At 40.1% G+C, this 13,757-nt stretch overlaps 1 protein-coding gene across 5 annotated transcripts in view; it reads right to left on the bottom strand.

Annotated features, from left to right (window-relative positions):
• LOC128096438 (cytochrome b5 reductase 4) overlaps window positions 1–13,757 on the bottom strand; it is a 69,106-nt gene that overhangs the window by 22,664 nt on the left and 32,685 nt on the right. For 3 of the 5 annotated variants that reach the window (XR_008213648.1, XM_052716018.1, XM_052716034.1), the window contains exons 5-10: window positions 11,456–11,485; window positions 10,290–10,415; window positions 8,011–8,071; window positions 6,286–6,343; window positions 4,751–4,847; window positions 739–771 (exon numbers count right to left, since the gene is read on the bottom strand). Coding sequence is in view for 4 of the 5 variants with exons in the window: in XM_052716018.1 (XP_052571978.1) it covers window positions 739–771; window positions 4,751–4,847; window positions 6,286–6,343; window positions 8,011–8,071; window positions 10,290–10,415; window positions 11,456–11,485 (405 nt within the window). In the remaining variant the exon portion in view is untranslated. The remainder of the gene's footprint in view (window positions 1–738; window positions 772–4,750; window positions 4,848–6,285; window positions 6,344–8,010; window positions 8,072–10,289; window positions 10,416–11,455; window positions 11,486–13,757) is intronic. The other 2 variants (XM_052716044.1, XM_052716026.1) reach the window with 1 other exon arrangement.

The following is a 13,757-nucleotide window of genomic DNA, read 5'->3' as shown; positions in this document are numbered from 1 at the left end:
AATGAGATCTGGTGCCCTCTTCTGGCCTGCAGTCACATATGCTGTATAAATAATAAATAAATAAATAAATCTTAAAAAAAAAATAAAGTCATAACCCACACACTGCTTTTGCTCAGGACCTCAGTATCTATTCTTCCACACGGTGAACTCAAGAGTCCTCCAATAGTGCAACACCTCTTTAAAATAGATGAGCAAAGTGAATTCAATTAAATGATCAATGACTTCAGACTTCACTAGAATAAAAACAAGCTCCTTGAATGTCCAGAGCTTACTACAGTACATGGTATAACCAGTGTGAGAACCTGGAAGCCAGAAACTATTTTGAGTCCTCAGCTCCCAAGGAACCCACACTGCACATGAGTATATGGTAATAATCACTGCTCAGTGTGCTCTGCTCTGGCACCCACTTGAGTGTATGCAGCTATGAAAAGTGTCTGGTCTAGTACATGCCTATGAGCTGCATGTGAGAAACAGGGCAGAGAGGAGTAACAAAAACGAGACAGGAATGTTTTTAAGGGACAGAAAAAGGAGACAAGGAAAAATAGAGATAAGAAGAACAAGGAGAAAGAAAACAAAGAAAAACAGACACCAGAAAGAGTATACTTGAAAATTAATGTATTTATGTCATGAAAAGTATATGTAAGGAAAGTAAGACAAATAAATGCCTGGCCTTTTTGTTCTTCCTATGTGTGTGTGTGTGTGTATACACATAATTTGTTTCTGGTTTTCAGTACTTACCAGAAAAATTTTCTTGAACTTCATGGCTTAGCTCTGAGATTTAAAAAAAAAAAAAAAGCTTTTGGTTACCACCAAAATTCAATTCATAAAATCAATCTTATACCTGTAAGATCATTTTAAATGAACTATTTCAAACTGCTCAAGACTAGAAAAATGTACTAAGCGACTAAAAGAAAATACATGCTCCAAAAGAGTCAAATTACCTAAGTTTCTTCTGTTTTTCCCATACTTCTCCTGATTAACCCACCTTCATTCCAGACTGACAATCATACAGGTAAGAATCAGGCAGAGCAGCTGAGGGAGGAGGCGACACTAGGAATCAGGGCGGTTGTGCAGCCTATGCCCTGTTTACACAGGTCAGACAGAGTCAGCTTAGCTGTGCGTGTGTGTGTACACACACACACACACACACACACACACACACACACACACACACGCACACACACACAGCTGAATACCATTTAGTGCCCCCAAACAATTTTTTTTAGAGTCTATAAGCAAGCAAGCACTTTCGGGTACTGTGGATGCCTTGATTAACAGGAGACTGATCTTTGCACTAACATCTATTCTACAAAAAGAGAAGGGCAGGGTGTGGCTTCACCACTCTCTGCTCTAAATCTCACTATGCCAATATGACTATCCGGCATCTGAATTCTGCACTGTTTCAGTCTTTCCAATGCAGCACTGGCATCCAGGAGTTGCTTTTTTACTATTATTAATTTTGCTCTTTGACAATTTCATGTGTATATATGTACTCTGACTGATTGCAGCTCTACCTTCTCTTCCTTCCCTCTCTCCCCTGTCCACCTGTCCTCTTCTCTACTCATCTCTTTCTCACATTCATGTCTTTTGTTTGTTTGTGTCCCTCTGGGTTGAACCATGGTTGTCTTTGTGGTCTTTGCATTGGAACTATCCACTGGAGCCTGGTTCACAGTGTACATACAACTGAAGGCAGTGGCCCCTTTTCACCCAGATTCCATCAGTAGCCTGTTCTTCAGTAGCAAACGACAGTCCCACAATCCCCTCCCTTACACCCATCTCCCGTCTATGAATGACTGTTGGGAAGGCCTACATTGTGTCGATTCAGTACAAGTAAATGCAGTGGCTGTGAGTCTGTAATTACATTGGTTATGTCATCTAGAGAACGGGATTTCATTCCCCTTCTCCCTATCTTCTAGTTCTTAAATTTCTTCTGCTCCCTCTTCCACAGGGTTCCCTGAGCCTTAGGAGGGGGTGACAAAAATGACTCTTTAGGGCTAAGCCCTCATCTGTCAGTTATTCTCAGCATCTTGGGCAGCCATGAGTCTCTACATTCACCACCATTCACTGTCAATAGAAGCTTCTCTGAGTAGTATTGAGATTAGCCTCTCTATAAGTGGAAGACCACAGATATTTAGAAGGCAGTTTGCCTTTATGTCGACTTAGCTAAAATCAGTAGTAATTTTCCTCATAGGGCCTATGATACACGCAGTTTGGGGCTAGGCTGACAGCACCAGGAATGGGATCCCTTCTGCAGAGCATGCTAAAACCCAGTCAGGGAAAAGTTGATTATCCTATAAAGCCATGCCACTGTTTCCTGGCAGGCTGCAGTTGTGGTCCACAGAGTTCACTGCTAGGGAAAACTCTTGCTGCCTTTTCCCCCTCAGCAGCCTGCACAACACCTCTGGCTCTCTGAAAGCAGGAAGAGGTTGCCAGCTCAATTCCAGCTTGAGTACATCTGTTGAGCTGCATAATTTTTTACTAGATTTTTGTTTTTTTATGTGTGCAGGTGGAACGTCCCCACAATACCCAGTTTCTCCAACCTCATCTGTTCTGTAGCATACAAAGTGCCTTGATGGAATCCAATCAATTACATGTTTTCCTCTGTGCGCTTGAGGCCAACCAGGGGCTATGAATGCAGACACTGAAAGATGCTGCTGTTCATTGGTCCAAAACGTCTCAAGAAAGTAGCTACAGTCCTGAGCCAAATCTCCCAAATCCTTATATAAGCTCCACAATCTGACTCCTCCTCTGTATCACTATAGTCATAATGAGGTATACAATCCCCCTTTTAACAGTCATCCTGTGATATGCTATGGCCCCTCTGAAAGAAGTTTTCCTAGTATGTGTCTAGACCAATGGTTCTCCACTTTCCTAATGTTGTGACCCTTTATTACAGTTCCTCATGTTGTGGTGACCCCCAACCATAAAATTATTTGTTGCTACTTCATACATGAAATTTTGCTAGTGTCATGAATCATAATGTAAACATTTTTGGAAATAGAGGGCTGCCAAGAGGGTTGAGACTCACAGATTGAGAACCGCTGGTCTAGATGGAGACTGGTGGTTAGGGACTCCTTCTCTGAAGAATCTCATTTAGGGCAGTGTGGGGACACGTCCTTTTGGGAACTCCTGTCAGCACTGCTTTGGGGACAACTCTAGTTATAACTCAGTTGGAAGGAAAATCAAGATATGCTGTTGCCAACGGTGAGAGCAGAATTAATTATAAAGTATGTGGAAAGAATAATAGATGCTGGGCACAGAGGTCTCACTCTGTGCTAATGACTAAGGTGATTAACTCTCTCCCATAAGAGGCAAATGGGCTGTATGCTAGTAACAAGAGCCATGAACTAGGGGCTGGGGAGATGGCTTTAAGAGTGCTTGCTGCTTTTCTAGAGGACCCAAGTCTAGTTGCCAGCACCCAGGTTGGACAGCTCATAATCACTTTTAAGTCCAACTTTAGTGGATTTGATGCCCACTTCTGGCCTCTGTAGGAACCCAAACACACACAAAGAGACATACACACATAAGTAAAAACCAAAATAAATCTCTTTAAAATTTTTAATGAAGAGAAGAACTAAGTGTTCTATAGGGAAGGACACATTCCAAGAAAAAAAGCTTTAAGGTTTAAAGTTAGTCATCTATTGGATGAGGCTGGTGTGGGAGGTGGGGGTGGGGAGCTGGTAAAGAAGAACAATACTTAATTCTGACCAAATTCAGAACTAAAGATACTTCTCTTCATTCATAAAAGAAAGTAGTGAACAGACTTCTGAGAGCTGAGAACTTTAACTTGTATTTTGTCCAACCAACTGGCATGTTCTTTTATAAAGAATGCATGTTGAAACCATTGTTGCTGGAGTTGATAAGATGGCTCAGTGGATAAAGGTGCTTGCCATGCATGCCTGACAACCTCAGTTCCTTTCCTAGAACCCATGTTAGGGCAGAAAGGAGAGGACCAAGTCCATAAAACTGCCCTTTGACCTCCATACATGTTACATCATGATACTTAGACGTTCACAATTTATTTAAAAAATAATATATATTTGCTATTGTTTGGGGAGTGTGTGTGTGTGTGTGTGTGTGTGTGTGTGTGTGTGTGTGTGTGTGTGTATCATATCTACTCTCTAACTAGAAAAACGTCATAGTCCTAAGAGGAGCAAACAATGAAATCTTAGATTCAACTTCATTACAGGTGACAAACAGATCCAACATTTGGTCTCTTTGGTTCCAGATTTTAGGGCTGACTTCCTGCCCCTGACAGACCCAAATCAACAAGGCTTATCTCTGGCTGTGAGGAGAGGAGCAAAGGAGTAACATAATACAGACTTGCAGTCCAGGCTGTTTGGCTGCACCCCTGACTTCCTGTGGCAGAGCTGGCAAAGACTGGGCACCCCAGTAAGGAATGCTCAGATGGTGACCAGAGGTCTCTGGGGACTTACTTAGAGATATCAAGTATGAGACTTATAAAGGTGGGCCAATTCTTTATGACTGATTCTGATCACATCTGATTACTTAAAGTTGGGGATCTGTCACACAACAGACAGCACATTAGACTTCTAATTGCTTCAACTTGGAAAGGGGATCATACTGCCATTTTTATCAGCATGAAGGAAAAACACTATAAAATGATCAGAAATGACAAACCAAAATGACAATAGCAGATAAAATATTACAGTCTTCTAGACTGCAAGCCATATTATTGCCATAATGAAAGAAAACAAAATATTCCCATTACTAAAAATGAGATACTCACCAATATGTATAAGATAAGAATGATCCTTGATAACTGCCAGTTCTGCTCTCAAGATGTCATCCTGGAGGTCAACGACTACTGAGTCTAAATTGATATTCTTAAAAGGAAGCAAAAATAGAAAGATTAAAAAGTAAGAACTGCCCCCAAACAACTCCATGTCTGAGGCAATGAGTGAAGTTTTCATGGTACTACTTTACAGATCTCCAAACAACAGAAATATTACTCCTGGTTCTCATTTCTTCCTCATGCAAGTCAATTCCTTCCCTTCTATGAACATCATTGTAATCCTAAGCACACATTTCCTCTGGTTTGTATCCACTGTGGCTATAGTTTTGAAGTCATGAACCCTAGAGACTACCTGTAGAACATTGGTCAGCATCTATTAGTTGCTCAAGAATTTTTTTTGGAGAAACAATGTAGCAAAAAATAAGACTATGACCCAGAAGTCAAGATCTTAGTTGTTCTCATTTTAGTTTTTCTGCTACTGTGTGATGCTGGAAAAGTATACAACCTGTCGATCTCAACCTATCCCAAAATCACTCAAGAAACTTCTTAGATGTCTTTAGTTTCTATGTAGACGTAAGAAATGTGTTGTGGTACTTATTTCTCATAGCATGCATTGAACCATCATTCCATTAGAAATCTTCCCCTTTCCTCAGTCACTGCATTTCAAACCCCACTGAAGCTAGATCCCAACCTCTCTAGGCCCTACCCTTTTGGTTTTAGACTGTGGGATGAGGAAATAATAGCTAGAGGGAGTGGACGGCAGGACTAGTGGTGTGCTGGACCAACTCAGCTTCATGGGGCAGAGGCTGGCCACGCCAGCACAGTGGTCAAATCACTGCTGCAAAAGAGAGGAGGCGGCACTGGCTCAGATCGGGCTCTGCATGCCTTCAAGGAAGCCTGAACTCCTGAAAATCCCTAGCTGTCAGAACTTGCCTTCAAATTCACCAGGCTCCTCAAATGGGGAAGTTCAGCAGGAGTTGGAGGAATGCTTGGGAACACTGTCAATACATTCATCCAACTTTCCAGCTGGACTATCCACCCTGTGAAAGCCAAATCTGTATGGACCTGGCTCAGAATCATATCTCTGACATCTAATAGTACCTTATATAAAAGAGGTGCCACTTGAAGATCTAAATGAATGGGCTCCCTAACCTTTGTTTCAAAGGGGAACCAAATGCCACTAACAGTTCAAGCACATTAAGCCTCAGTAGTATAATCTTTCTAATCCCAGAAAGTGTACTCTTACGGAGAAGTCAACTAGAAAGCACACACAAAGCTTAATAGGTTTAAAGGCTACACAGCATGGGTGGTAACAGCATACCTGCTAGGCAGAATACCTACCTAGGTTCCAAAACTTTGGGGAAAAAACTATTCCTTCTTTATTAAATTGGGAGGACATTGCTTTCTGCCTCAGGTTGATGTGGAGAACAAATAAATTAATATAAAAAAAGATCCTAGAGAAGGATCTGCATATAAACCCAACTAATTCTTATTATTTGTTTTCCTCTTATTTTCAATAGCATGTTTACCTTTTGTTTGGTGTATATAACAATGGTGACTGAGGACTCCGTTTGGAACCAGTCATAGCTGTAAGACAGTAAGAGAAATGAGAAAACATTCAGAATGATGTGCAATAACACATGAACTCAGTCAATGTTAAAATCCACAGCGGGAAATATATTTCTCCAGGTAAAACTCTTTCCTAAATGGTAACCTTAACATGTTAGTCACCATGATATAACTGACATTTACTTCCAAACAGACCACCCAAATGGGCAAAATAAAGGCTCTACATTTTTCTACTAAAATCTTCTCAGAGTAATAACAGAATGCTATTAAGAATGTTGTTAAGGAGCACAAAGAAATCTACATGCTCATCACCTTCCTTCTCTATAATGAAAATATCACTATTTAAGAAATTCTTCTTAAGCTGGGGAGATCACTCAGTGGAAAACGTTTGCTAAATAAATATGAAGACATGAGTTCAAATCCACACTGCCCACATACAGCCTGATGAGGGAGTGCACATCTGTAATCCCAGTGTTCCTGTGGCAAGATGGAAGACAGAGGCAGGAGAATCCCTGAAAGCTCACAGGCCAGTTGCCCTTTGCACATGTGGCAGCAAACAATAGCAAAAAAATTTTTTAAAAAATCCTGTTTCAAACAAGGTGGAGGTGAGGGCCCATGTCCAAGTCTGTGAAAACCTTCACACATGCACAGTAGCAGTGTGTACACAAAATTTAAAAAAGAAATTCATTCTTCAAGGTCACTGGGTCAGTAATAAACGTTAAGATAAAGCCTTCTGTTGTGCTCTAGCTGTTGATCAAATCAATACTGCTGTGCACTGATTACTTACGTGCAGACAACCAAATGGTTCTAGAGGAGGCATCCTCAGTCCCTTAACAAAACTGTCCATAAACTTATTTAATGTGCATAGCAGAACGCTGCTGTTAGAGCAACAGACTAGGGGAGGGGAACAAGAACATCAAAAAAGAACCCCGAGTGCATTTGTGGTATGATGAACAAAAATTTGGTATTAATTACACAAGAAAATTAGTGTCTAAAACATCTTCAAGTATTTCTATTAAAATTAAAATTTTAAAAAACCCACCAAAATAGACATATAAAGATTGAATACCGAAATAAATGATGGTATGTGATGAAATTAAAAAAAAATGCTTTCACAGAATAGTAACAACAAAAGATATTGCTCACAGACTGTAATATCAATACTATAAAAGCAGTGTGGAAAGGTAGTACATGAATCAGTTATCCACAATGATTTATGTCTAAGGTTTAATGCGACTACAACTATTTTTTGTGTTTCTATGTTTTCTAAATTGTCTACCCTGAATATAAATTTTATCATCAGAAAAAAAAATTTTTTTTTTTTTTGAAACAGGGTTTCTCTGTGTAACCACCCTAGCTGTCGTGGAACTTGCTTTGTAGACCAAGATGGCCTTGAACTCACAGAGATCTGCCTGCTTCTGCCTCCTGAGTGCTGGGATTGAAGGAGTGAACCACCACCACCTGGTCGCCACCTCCCCAATTTTTTTAATAGTGTTTAAAAGGGATCAAACTTCAGTTATCTAAAAATCACTTATGGAACAGCCTCACTCTACAGCTGCATCTGATCGTGAGGTGCTGCCATTTGTGTGCTAAGTGAAACCAACCCCTGAGCTGGGTGTTCCTCCTGCAGTGTTGTGGGTTTGCATAGAACTGCTCTCACTTCGAAATGTAAAAAGAGTGCATACCTTGGAGAACTAGGGCCTTCCTTGGGCAGTGTATCTGTCACTTGACTCTTGGGAAGCATGCCTTCACAAAGAAAAACAGTAATTTATCTACACCACACTTAACTCATGTACACACACACACACAAAGGACATTTAACAAATGTGCTACCAAATGCATTTTCATAAGAAAAAGAGAGACCCTTGTCACCAGCATGTTCTTTATGTGTTTTCCAGCAGCTTGCTCTCTCTCCCAAAGTTAGCCACTATTGTGACTTATGACACCAGACTAGTTTTTAAATTGATGGACATATATTAGTGGCACTATATAATATATAGAAAAGGGATCATAAGGCATGGTTTATTTTGATCTGGCTTTTTTGTCCATCCTTGTACATATTTACAGTTCTGACAAGTCAAACCTAGAATTTCCTGAGACTTTAGCCATTCCGTTAAGTGTGTTCCTTTTTATACTGAAAAGTATTGCATTGTATGACTTAATCACAATTCACTCACTCTTCTATTGATAGGCATTCTGGTCACTCCTGTTCAGGAGCTTTTATGCAAGTTATAAATTGGTTATAAATCTTCTTGCACACCCCAATGCACATTCTTAAAGAACAAAATCTATATTTCTGATGGGCATATAATATGTATGCAGGTTTAGCTTTAGTCAAATGGTTGTTGTCTTAGTTAGGGGTTCCATTTCTGTGACAAAACATCACGACCAAAATCAGCTTGGGGAGTTTATTTCCACTTGCGGTCCCCCAGTACAGTCTATCACTGAGGGAAGTCAGGCAGGAACCTGGAGGCAAGAACCAATGCACAAGCACAGAGGAGTGCTGTTACTGGCTTTCTCTTCAAGGCTTGCTGGAGCCAGCTTTCTGATAGAACCCAGGACCATCAGCCAAGGGACGACACTACCCACAATCAGCTGGACCCACCCACATCAATCACTTACTAAGAAAATACCCTCCAGGCTTGCCTACAGCCAGATCCGATGGAGGTACTTTCTCTATTGAGATTCTCTCCTCTTAGGTGGCTCTAGCTGTACCATGTTGACTTACAACACCAGCATAGTTGTAGGAATTGACACATTTTACCACAGTGCTTCAGTATTGCAGTTCTATTAGCTCACCAGCATGGTATTCTTTTTCCATTTTATTCATCCACGTGGGTCTATATCAACAAGGCCTTTAAGGGCCCACAGAAGCTGGTTTTCAAGTCATTTCAGAAAGCTCTGAGGCAGGGAAGCACTCTGGAGAGTCTGCAAGCTCTAGTGTTTTCTCCCTCAAGAGAACTGTGTTATTTGTGCCTGGACTGCTGGTAAGGAACTTTTGAAAAGAAACCCATCAATTGTGTTACCATTTCTCAAACTACAGGAAGAAACAGCCAGTTAGCCTCAGAGCTCCCAGACTAGTCAGTCTTTACAGGAAGCACCTTCCAGATGAGCTGGGTTTTCAGAACTTCCCTGTAGCCACAGGCTTAGGACAGAGCACAGACACAAAACAGCAGTACTGTTTGGAATGAGGCTCCTGAGGGTGAGGACCATCTGGTCTGTTCAGCTTTCATCTGTCCACTGTAACTATGCAGAGCACACTACGTTTTCAGACCAAGAGGCCTCCGAGATGTGACCACAAGGCCTCGTAACTAAAGCCAGAGCCACAAGAATTATTTTTTTCTAAAATGAATACACCAAAAAAGATAGTCTAATTAAATTATTTGAGAAGTACTAAAAGATATTTTATTAAAAGATTGTCATTTCTCTTTTGGTGGTCTCTTAAAAAAACACGCATCAAAACAAATTTTCTGTGAGGAAAAGGTATCAACAGAATTTATAAACTTCTAGTCATTTTTGTTCTTGTACGATCTTGTATGATTAAGATCAGAAAAGGGCCGGACTTAAGGTTGGTGCCAGCACGGGGACCTTATGTGAACCACTGCTTTTTCTCCCTCAAACCACAGGAAAGCACAAAGGAGACCACTTCCAATTACCTTTGAAAAATCAAGAGAGTAGAACAGAAATACAACTCATTAGAAAAGCAATGCCAAGCCGGGCGGTGGTGGCGCACGCCTTTAATCCCAGCACTCGGGAGGCAGAGGCAGGTGGATCTCTGTGAGTTCGAGGCCAGCTTGGTCTACAGAGTGAGATCCAGGAAAGGCGCAAAGCTACACAGAGAAACCCTGTCTTGAACCCCCCCACCACACACACACACAAAAAAAATTAGATAAGCAATGCAAAACATGACAGAACCTATCCCAATTTCAACATGTGCAAAAAGAAACCATAAAACAAATCTTACACCCATCCTTCTGGGAACACGGCAGTAAGTCTGAGTTAGAGCAGAGTAAGTAAGGTGGTCCAAAAGAACGTCTCCCTCTCAAAGTGCTAGCAGAGACTGGCATCAGTTTAAGGGGTCTGGGCTCTACTGTAAAATAAAACTCATCTGTCTCACTCAGGATTTTAATCAGCTGTTGGAACAATAACATAGAAAGCAGGCAGATCACATTTGCAAACCTACAGGATTACCACATAGACTTAGCTGAGCCAAATGTGAGAAACAGTTACAAAATATAAAAATATACATATATACACAGATACATACACACACACACACACACACACACACACACATATATGTCCCACTATTATACAGAATCCGTGTCACAACATGTAATGGGTCCACACTACTTGGAGAGTGATATGTTCCACATTTAAGGCTATCTTTAGTGACGTGTTAAACATGGTACATCTGAAGTGAAGATGCTGAAAGCGACATGTGGCAGGCAGGGAGGATGGCTGCTTCTGTAGCATCACAGAAGAGCCAAGAATCAGATGAAGTCTAAGAACAACCCTTCATTTACTGCATTTACTGCAGTATTATACTATAGCAACTTCAAACACCATAAAATGCAAATTACAGACTGTTTTCACACTTTAAAGGATGATTCTACTGAAAACCTAGCTTGCTAGCTCTATTTCTGTAACTTTGTTTTGCAAAATGGGAGGAAAAAAAAATCCGGATCTACAGGTACAGAGGAACCCCATGCATTTCAGGAATCAGTATTGACCACCACACAACAACTGGGTGTAAAAGGGGCAGTGTCAACTGTGAGGATGTCCGTGCTGCTCAGTGAAGGAACAGTAGATTAATAAACTACTTGAATCTGTGTCCTAAAACACCAGTGTGAACTCACAGGCATGCCTAAGGGACCCACCTTGGTCCTGTTTTAGTCACTATGAGTATTTGTGCTTTGGGCTTAGAGATTTCATGGAAGCAATTGTTTTAAAAGTAATAATTAAAATAAGGGGCCCATAAAGTTCTAGTAAATCTCTTCAGTTTGGACAAACAAAGACAGCTTTTGCATTTTTTAAAAAAATCTAAATACTCCAGACAATTCTGTGAAGCAATATCACATATAAGCATATGAATGTGAGTCATTTTTATTATTAATTTATATGACTTACCATTTAAGACTCTCTTTCCTTCATGACAGTCTGCATGATGATTTGGGAAGGAAAAAATCAGGTCAGAATACTATAACATTAAAGAGATCTAGTCATTTTTATTGGTTAAACTATGAACTGTCTCAAAGGGCTGATTTCTTCTAAGGCCAGAGGACAGAAATGGGGCTATGACTTGCAAAGTCTTTGTTTCCAGTAAGTCAGTTTGGTCTCTGGAGACTATCAGGCCACTTCTCCAGGACTCTGTGAGTGTGAGTGTATGTGTATGTGTGTGTGTGTGTGTGTGTGTGTGTGTGTGTGTGTGTGTGTGTGTGTCTATGTGCATAATCTCCTCCCCAGTATCTTGGTCAATTTATTTCTTGACCCCTAGCCCCAAGTGCTGGCACTCAATCTATGGACTCTGAGAATGCTAAGTATGTGTTCTACCATTGAGCCACAGTTAATTTCTCCAAAGAGCACACACACTCCAAGTTCTGTCTTGTCTAAGATGTCATATTCTAACTTTGTATAAAGAAAACAGAATTTACTAGGTTATATTCTATAAAATACAAATATTAACACTCAAAAAATGTTTTATTATCTATTATCAGTCTGTTTATATCTGTATCTATACTGTTATAAACATAAAGTGGCCAAAATAAGGCAAATACGTTAAGACTTTCATATGTACATATAATTATTATTAGAGTTGCAACCCAGAAAAATCTCAATAGATATTTTCTTGCAGGATAACAGCCAACTCACAAAAGTCTAATATATCTTAGTAACCACAACTGCTACACAATTATGGTAAAATAATCCCCTCAGCAAGTTGTTAGGAGATTTAAAAAGTTTTAAAGGACAATAAACTAAAATAATATATCCCAAAGTCAAACTGAAAGGTGACACATGGTAGAATGACATTACCTTCCTTTAAAGAAAAAGAAATGTGCTTAAATCAAAGAGCCCACCCCCACCCACCCATCCCTCAAACCCATGGCCCTTCTTTTTTATCCTTCAACGTGCTGGAGTTACAGATGTGCGCCATGCTCTGCTTTCAAATTTTCTGTCTTCTAATTTCTAATAATCCAGAATCCCATACACACCTCTAACTCACTCATCCAACAGAGTGACCATGACTAAGAAGACCACCTTGTTGTTGTTCCCCCTTTTAGTCAAAATAATTCTATAAATAAAAGAACTCTTACGATATGCAACAAACTACTGCCTTTCTCTTCTTCAAGAATGAAAATAAGAGGCCAAGCTCTAGAATAATCCAGAGCTCTTCAACAAAGCCAAGAATGAATCTGTCTCCCCTGAAAGAAATCCTGCCCTATTTTTCTTGACATGCTGTTGTTTAATGCTTCCTAAAAACATACAAGACTTAAAACACCATAAAAGCTGTACCTCAAATGGCTACTGCTTATCACTGTCTCAGAAACGTCTAGCCATTGCCATCCATACGGAGCACTGATGTCCACTGCCTGGGGCTAACTGTCCTCCATCAGTTTTACCTGTATGGCTACTGCAGCTGTGATCATCTGCTTTACCTGAGAACAAACAGCAAATTCGCAGTACTGTATATTAAATCCATCTCATTGTGTTATAGAGCCAGCAATCTGATAAATCTCATTTGTCATGAAAAAATTCTGTTTTTACCCAAAGTACCCATAGATTTTGAAAAATTACTCTATGTAATTTGTTTCTAGGAAAAAATATTACATCAGAGGACTATTTTCTTAATATGCACTGAATTCAGTCTGTCAGAACTTAATGGATTCTGCAGAAGTATCCTTCCCCCATTTTTTTAATATAAGAAATTCCAGTGTGAAGAAAGTTTGCTCTTAAATTATTTAAATTACCTTCAGAATTACACCAGTCTAAGTTTTAAAAAGCTGAGCCATATAAACTCTTTTCCATGTTAAACACATTTACATCTGCTTCATTTTAGTTGGAAGAGAAATCTTTTCCCTGAGAAGAAATCCAATATTCTCTCTTGATAACTAGTTGCATCATTTAGAAGTCTCTATGAAAAACCAAACTGAAATCTCTTCCTAATGTTGGCTAAATGGCAAAACTCTGCCCGGCCAAATCCTCTCTTCTCGAAGAGCTCAGTTGCTCGGAGACTGCCTTGGCAGCCAACAGCACTTGGTACTTCTTCAGCATGGCAGGGTAAGGGAAACAGCAGATTAGAGACAGGAGTGACAAGGATGAACATACACATGTCCCCAAAATCAGCTCTGCCAGAAAGCAAAATAAATACTAACCATATAAACATTAGTCATTGCAACACTGCAAAACACAGCTGCAATACTGCATAACACAG

Source organism: Peromyscus californicus, unplaced genomic scaffold, assembly GCF_007827085.1.
Source record: "Peromyscus californicus insignis strain IS unplaced genomic scaffold, ASM782708v3 Scaffold_11__1_contigs__length_118956290, whole genome shotgun sequence".
Lineage (NCBI taxonomy): Eukaryota > Metazoa > Chordata > Mammalia > Rodentia > Cricetidae > Peromyscus > Peromyscus californicus.
The sequence above is the reverse complement of the archived record's forward strand: the minus strand, read 5'-3'. Positions and strand labels throughout refer to the sequence as shown.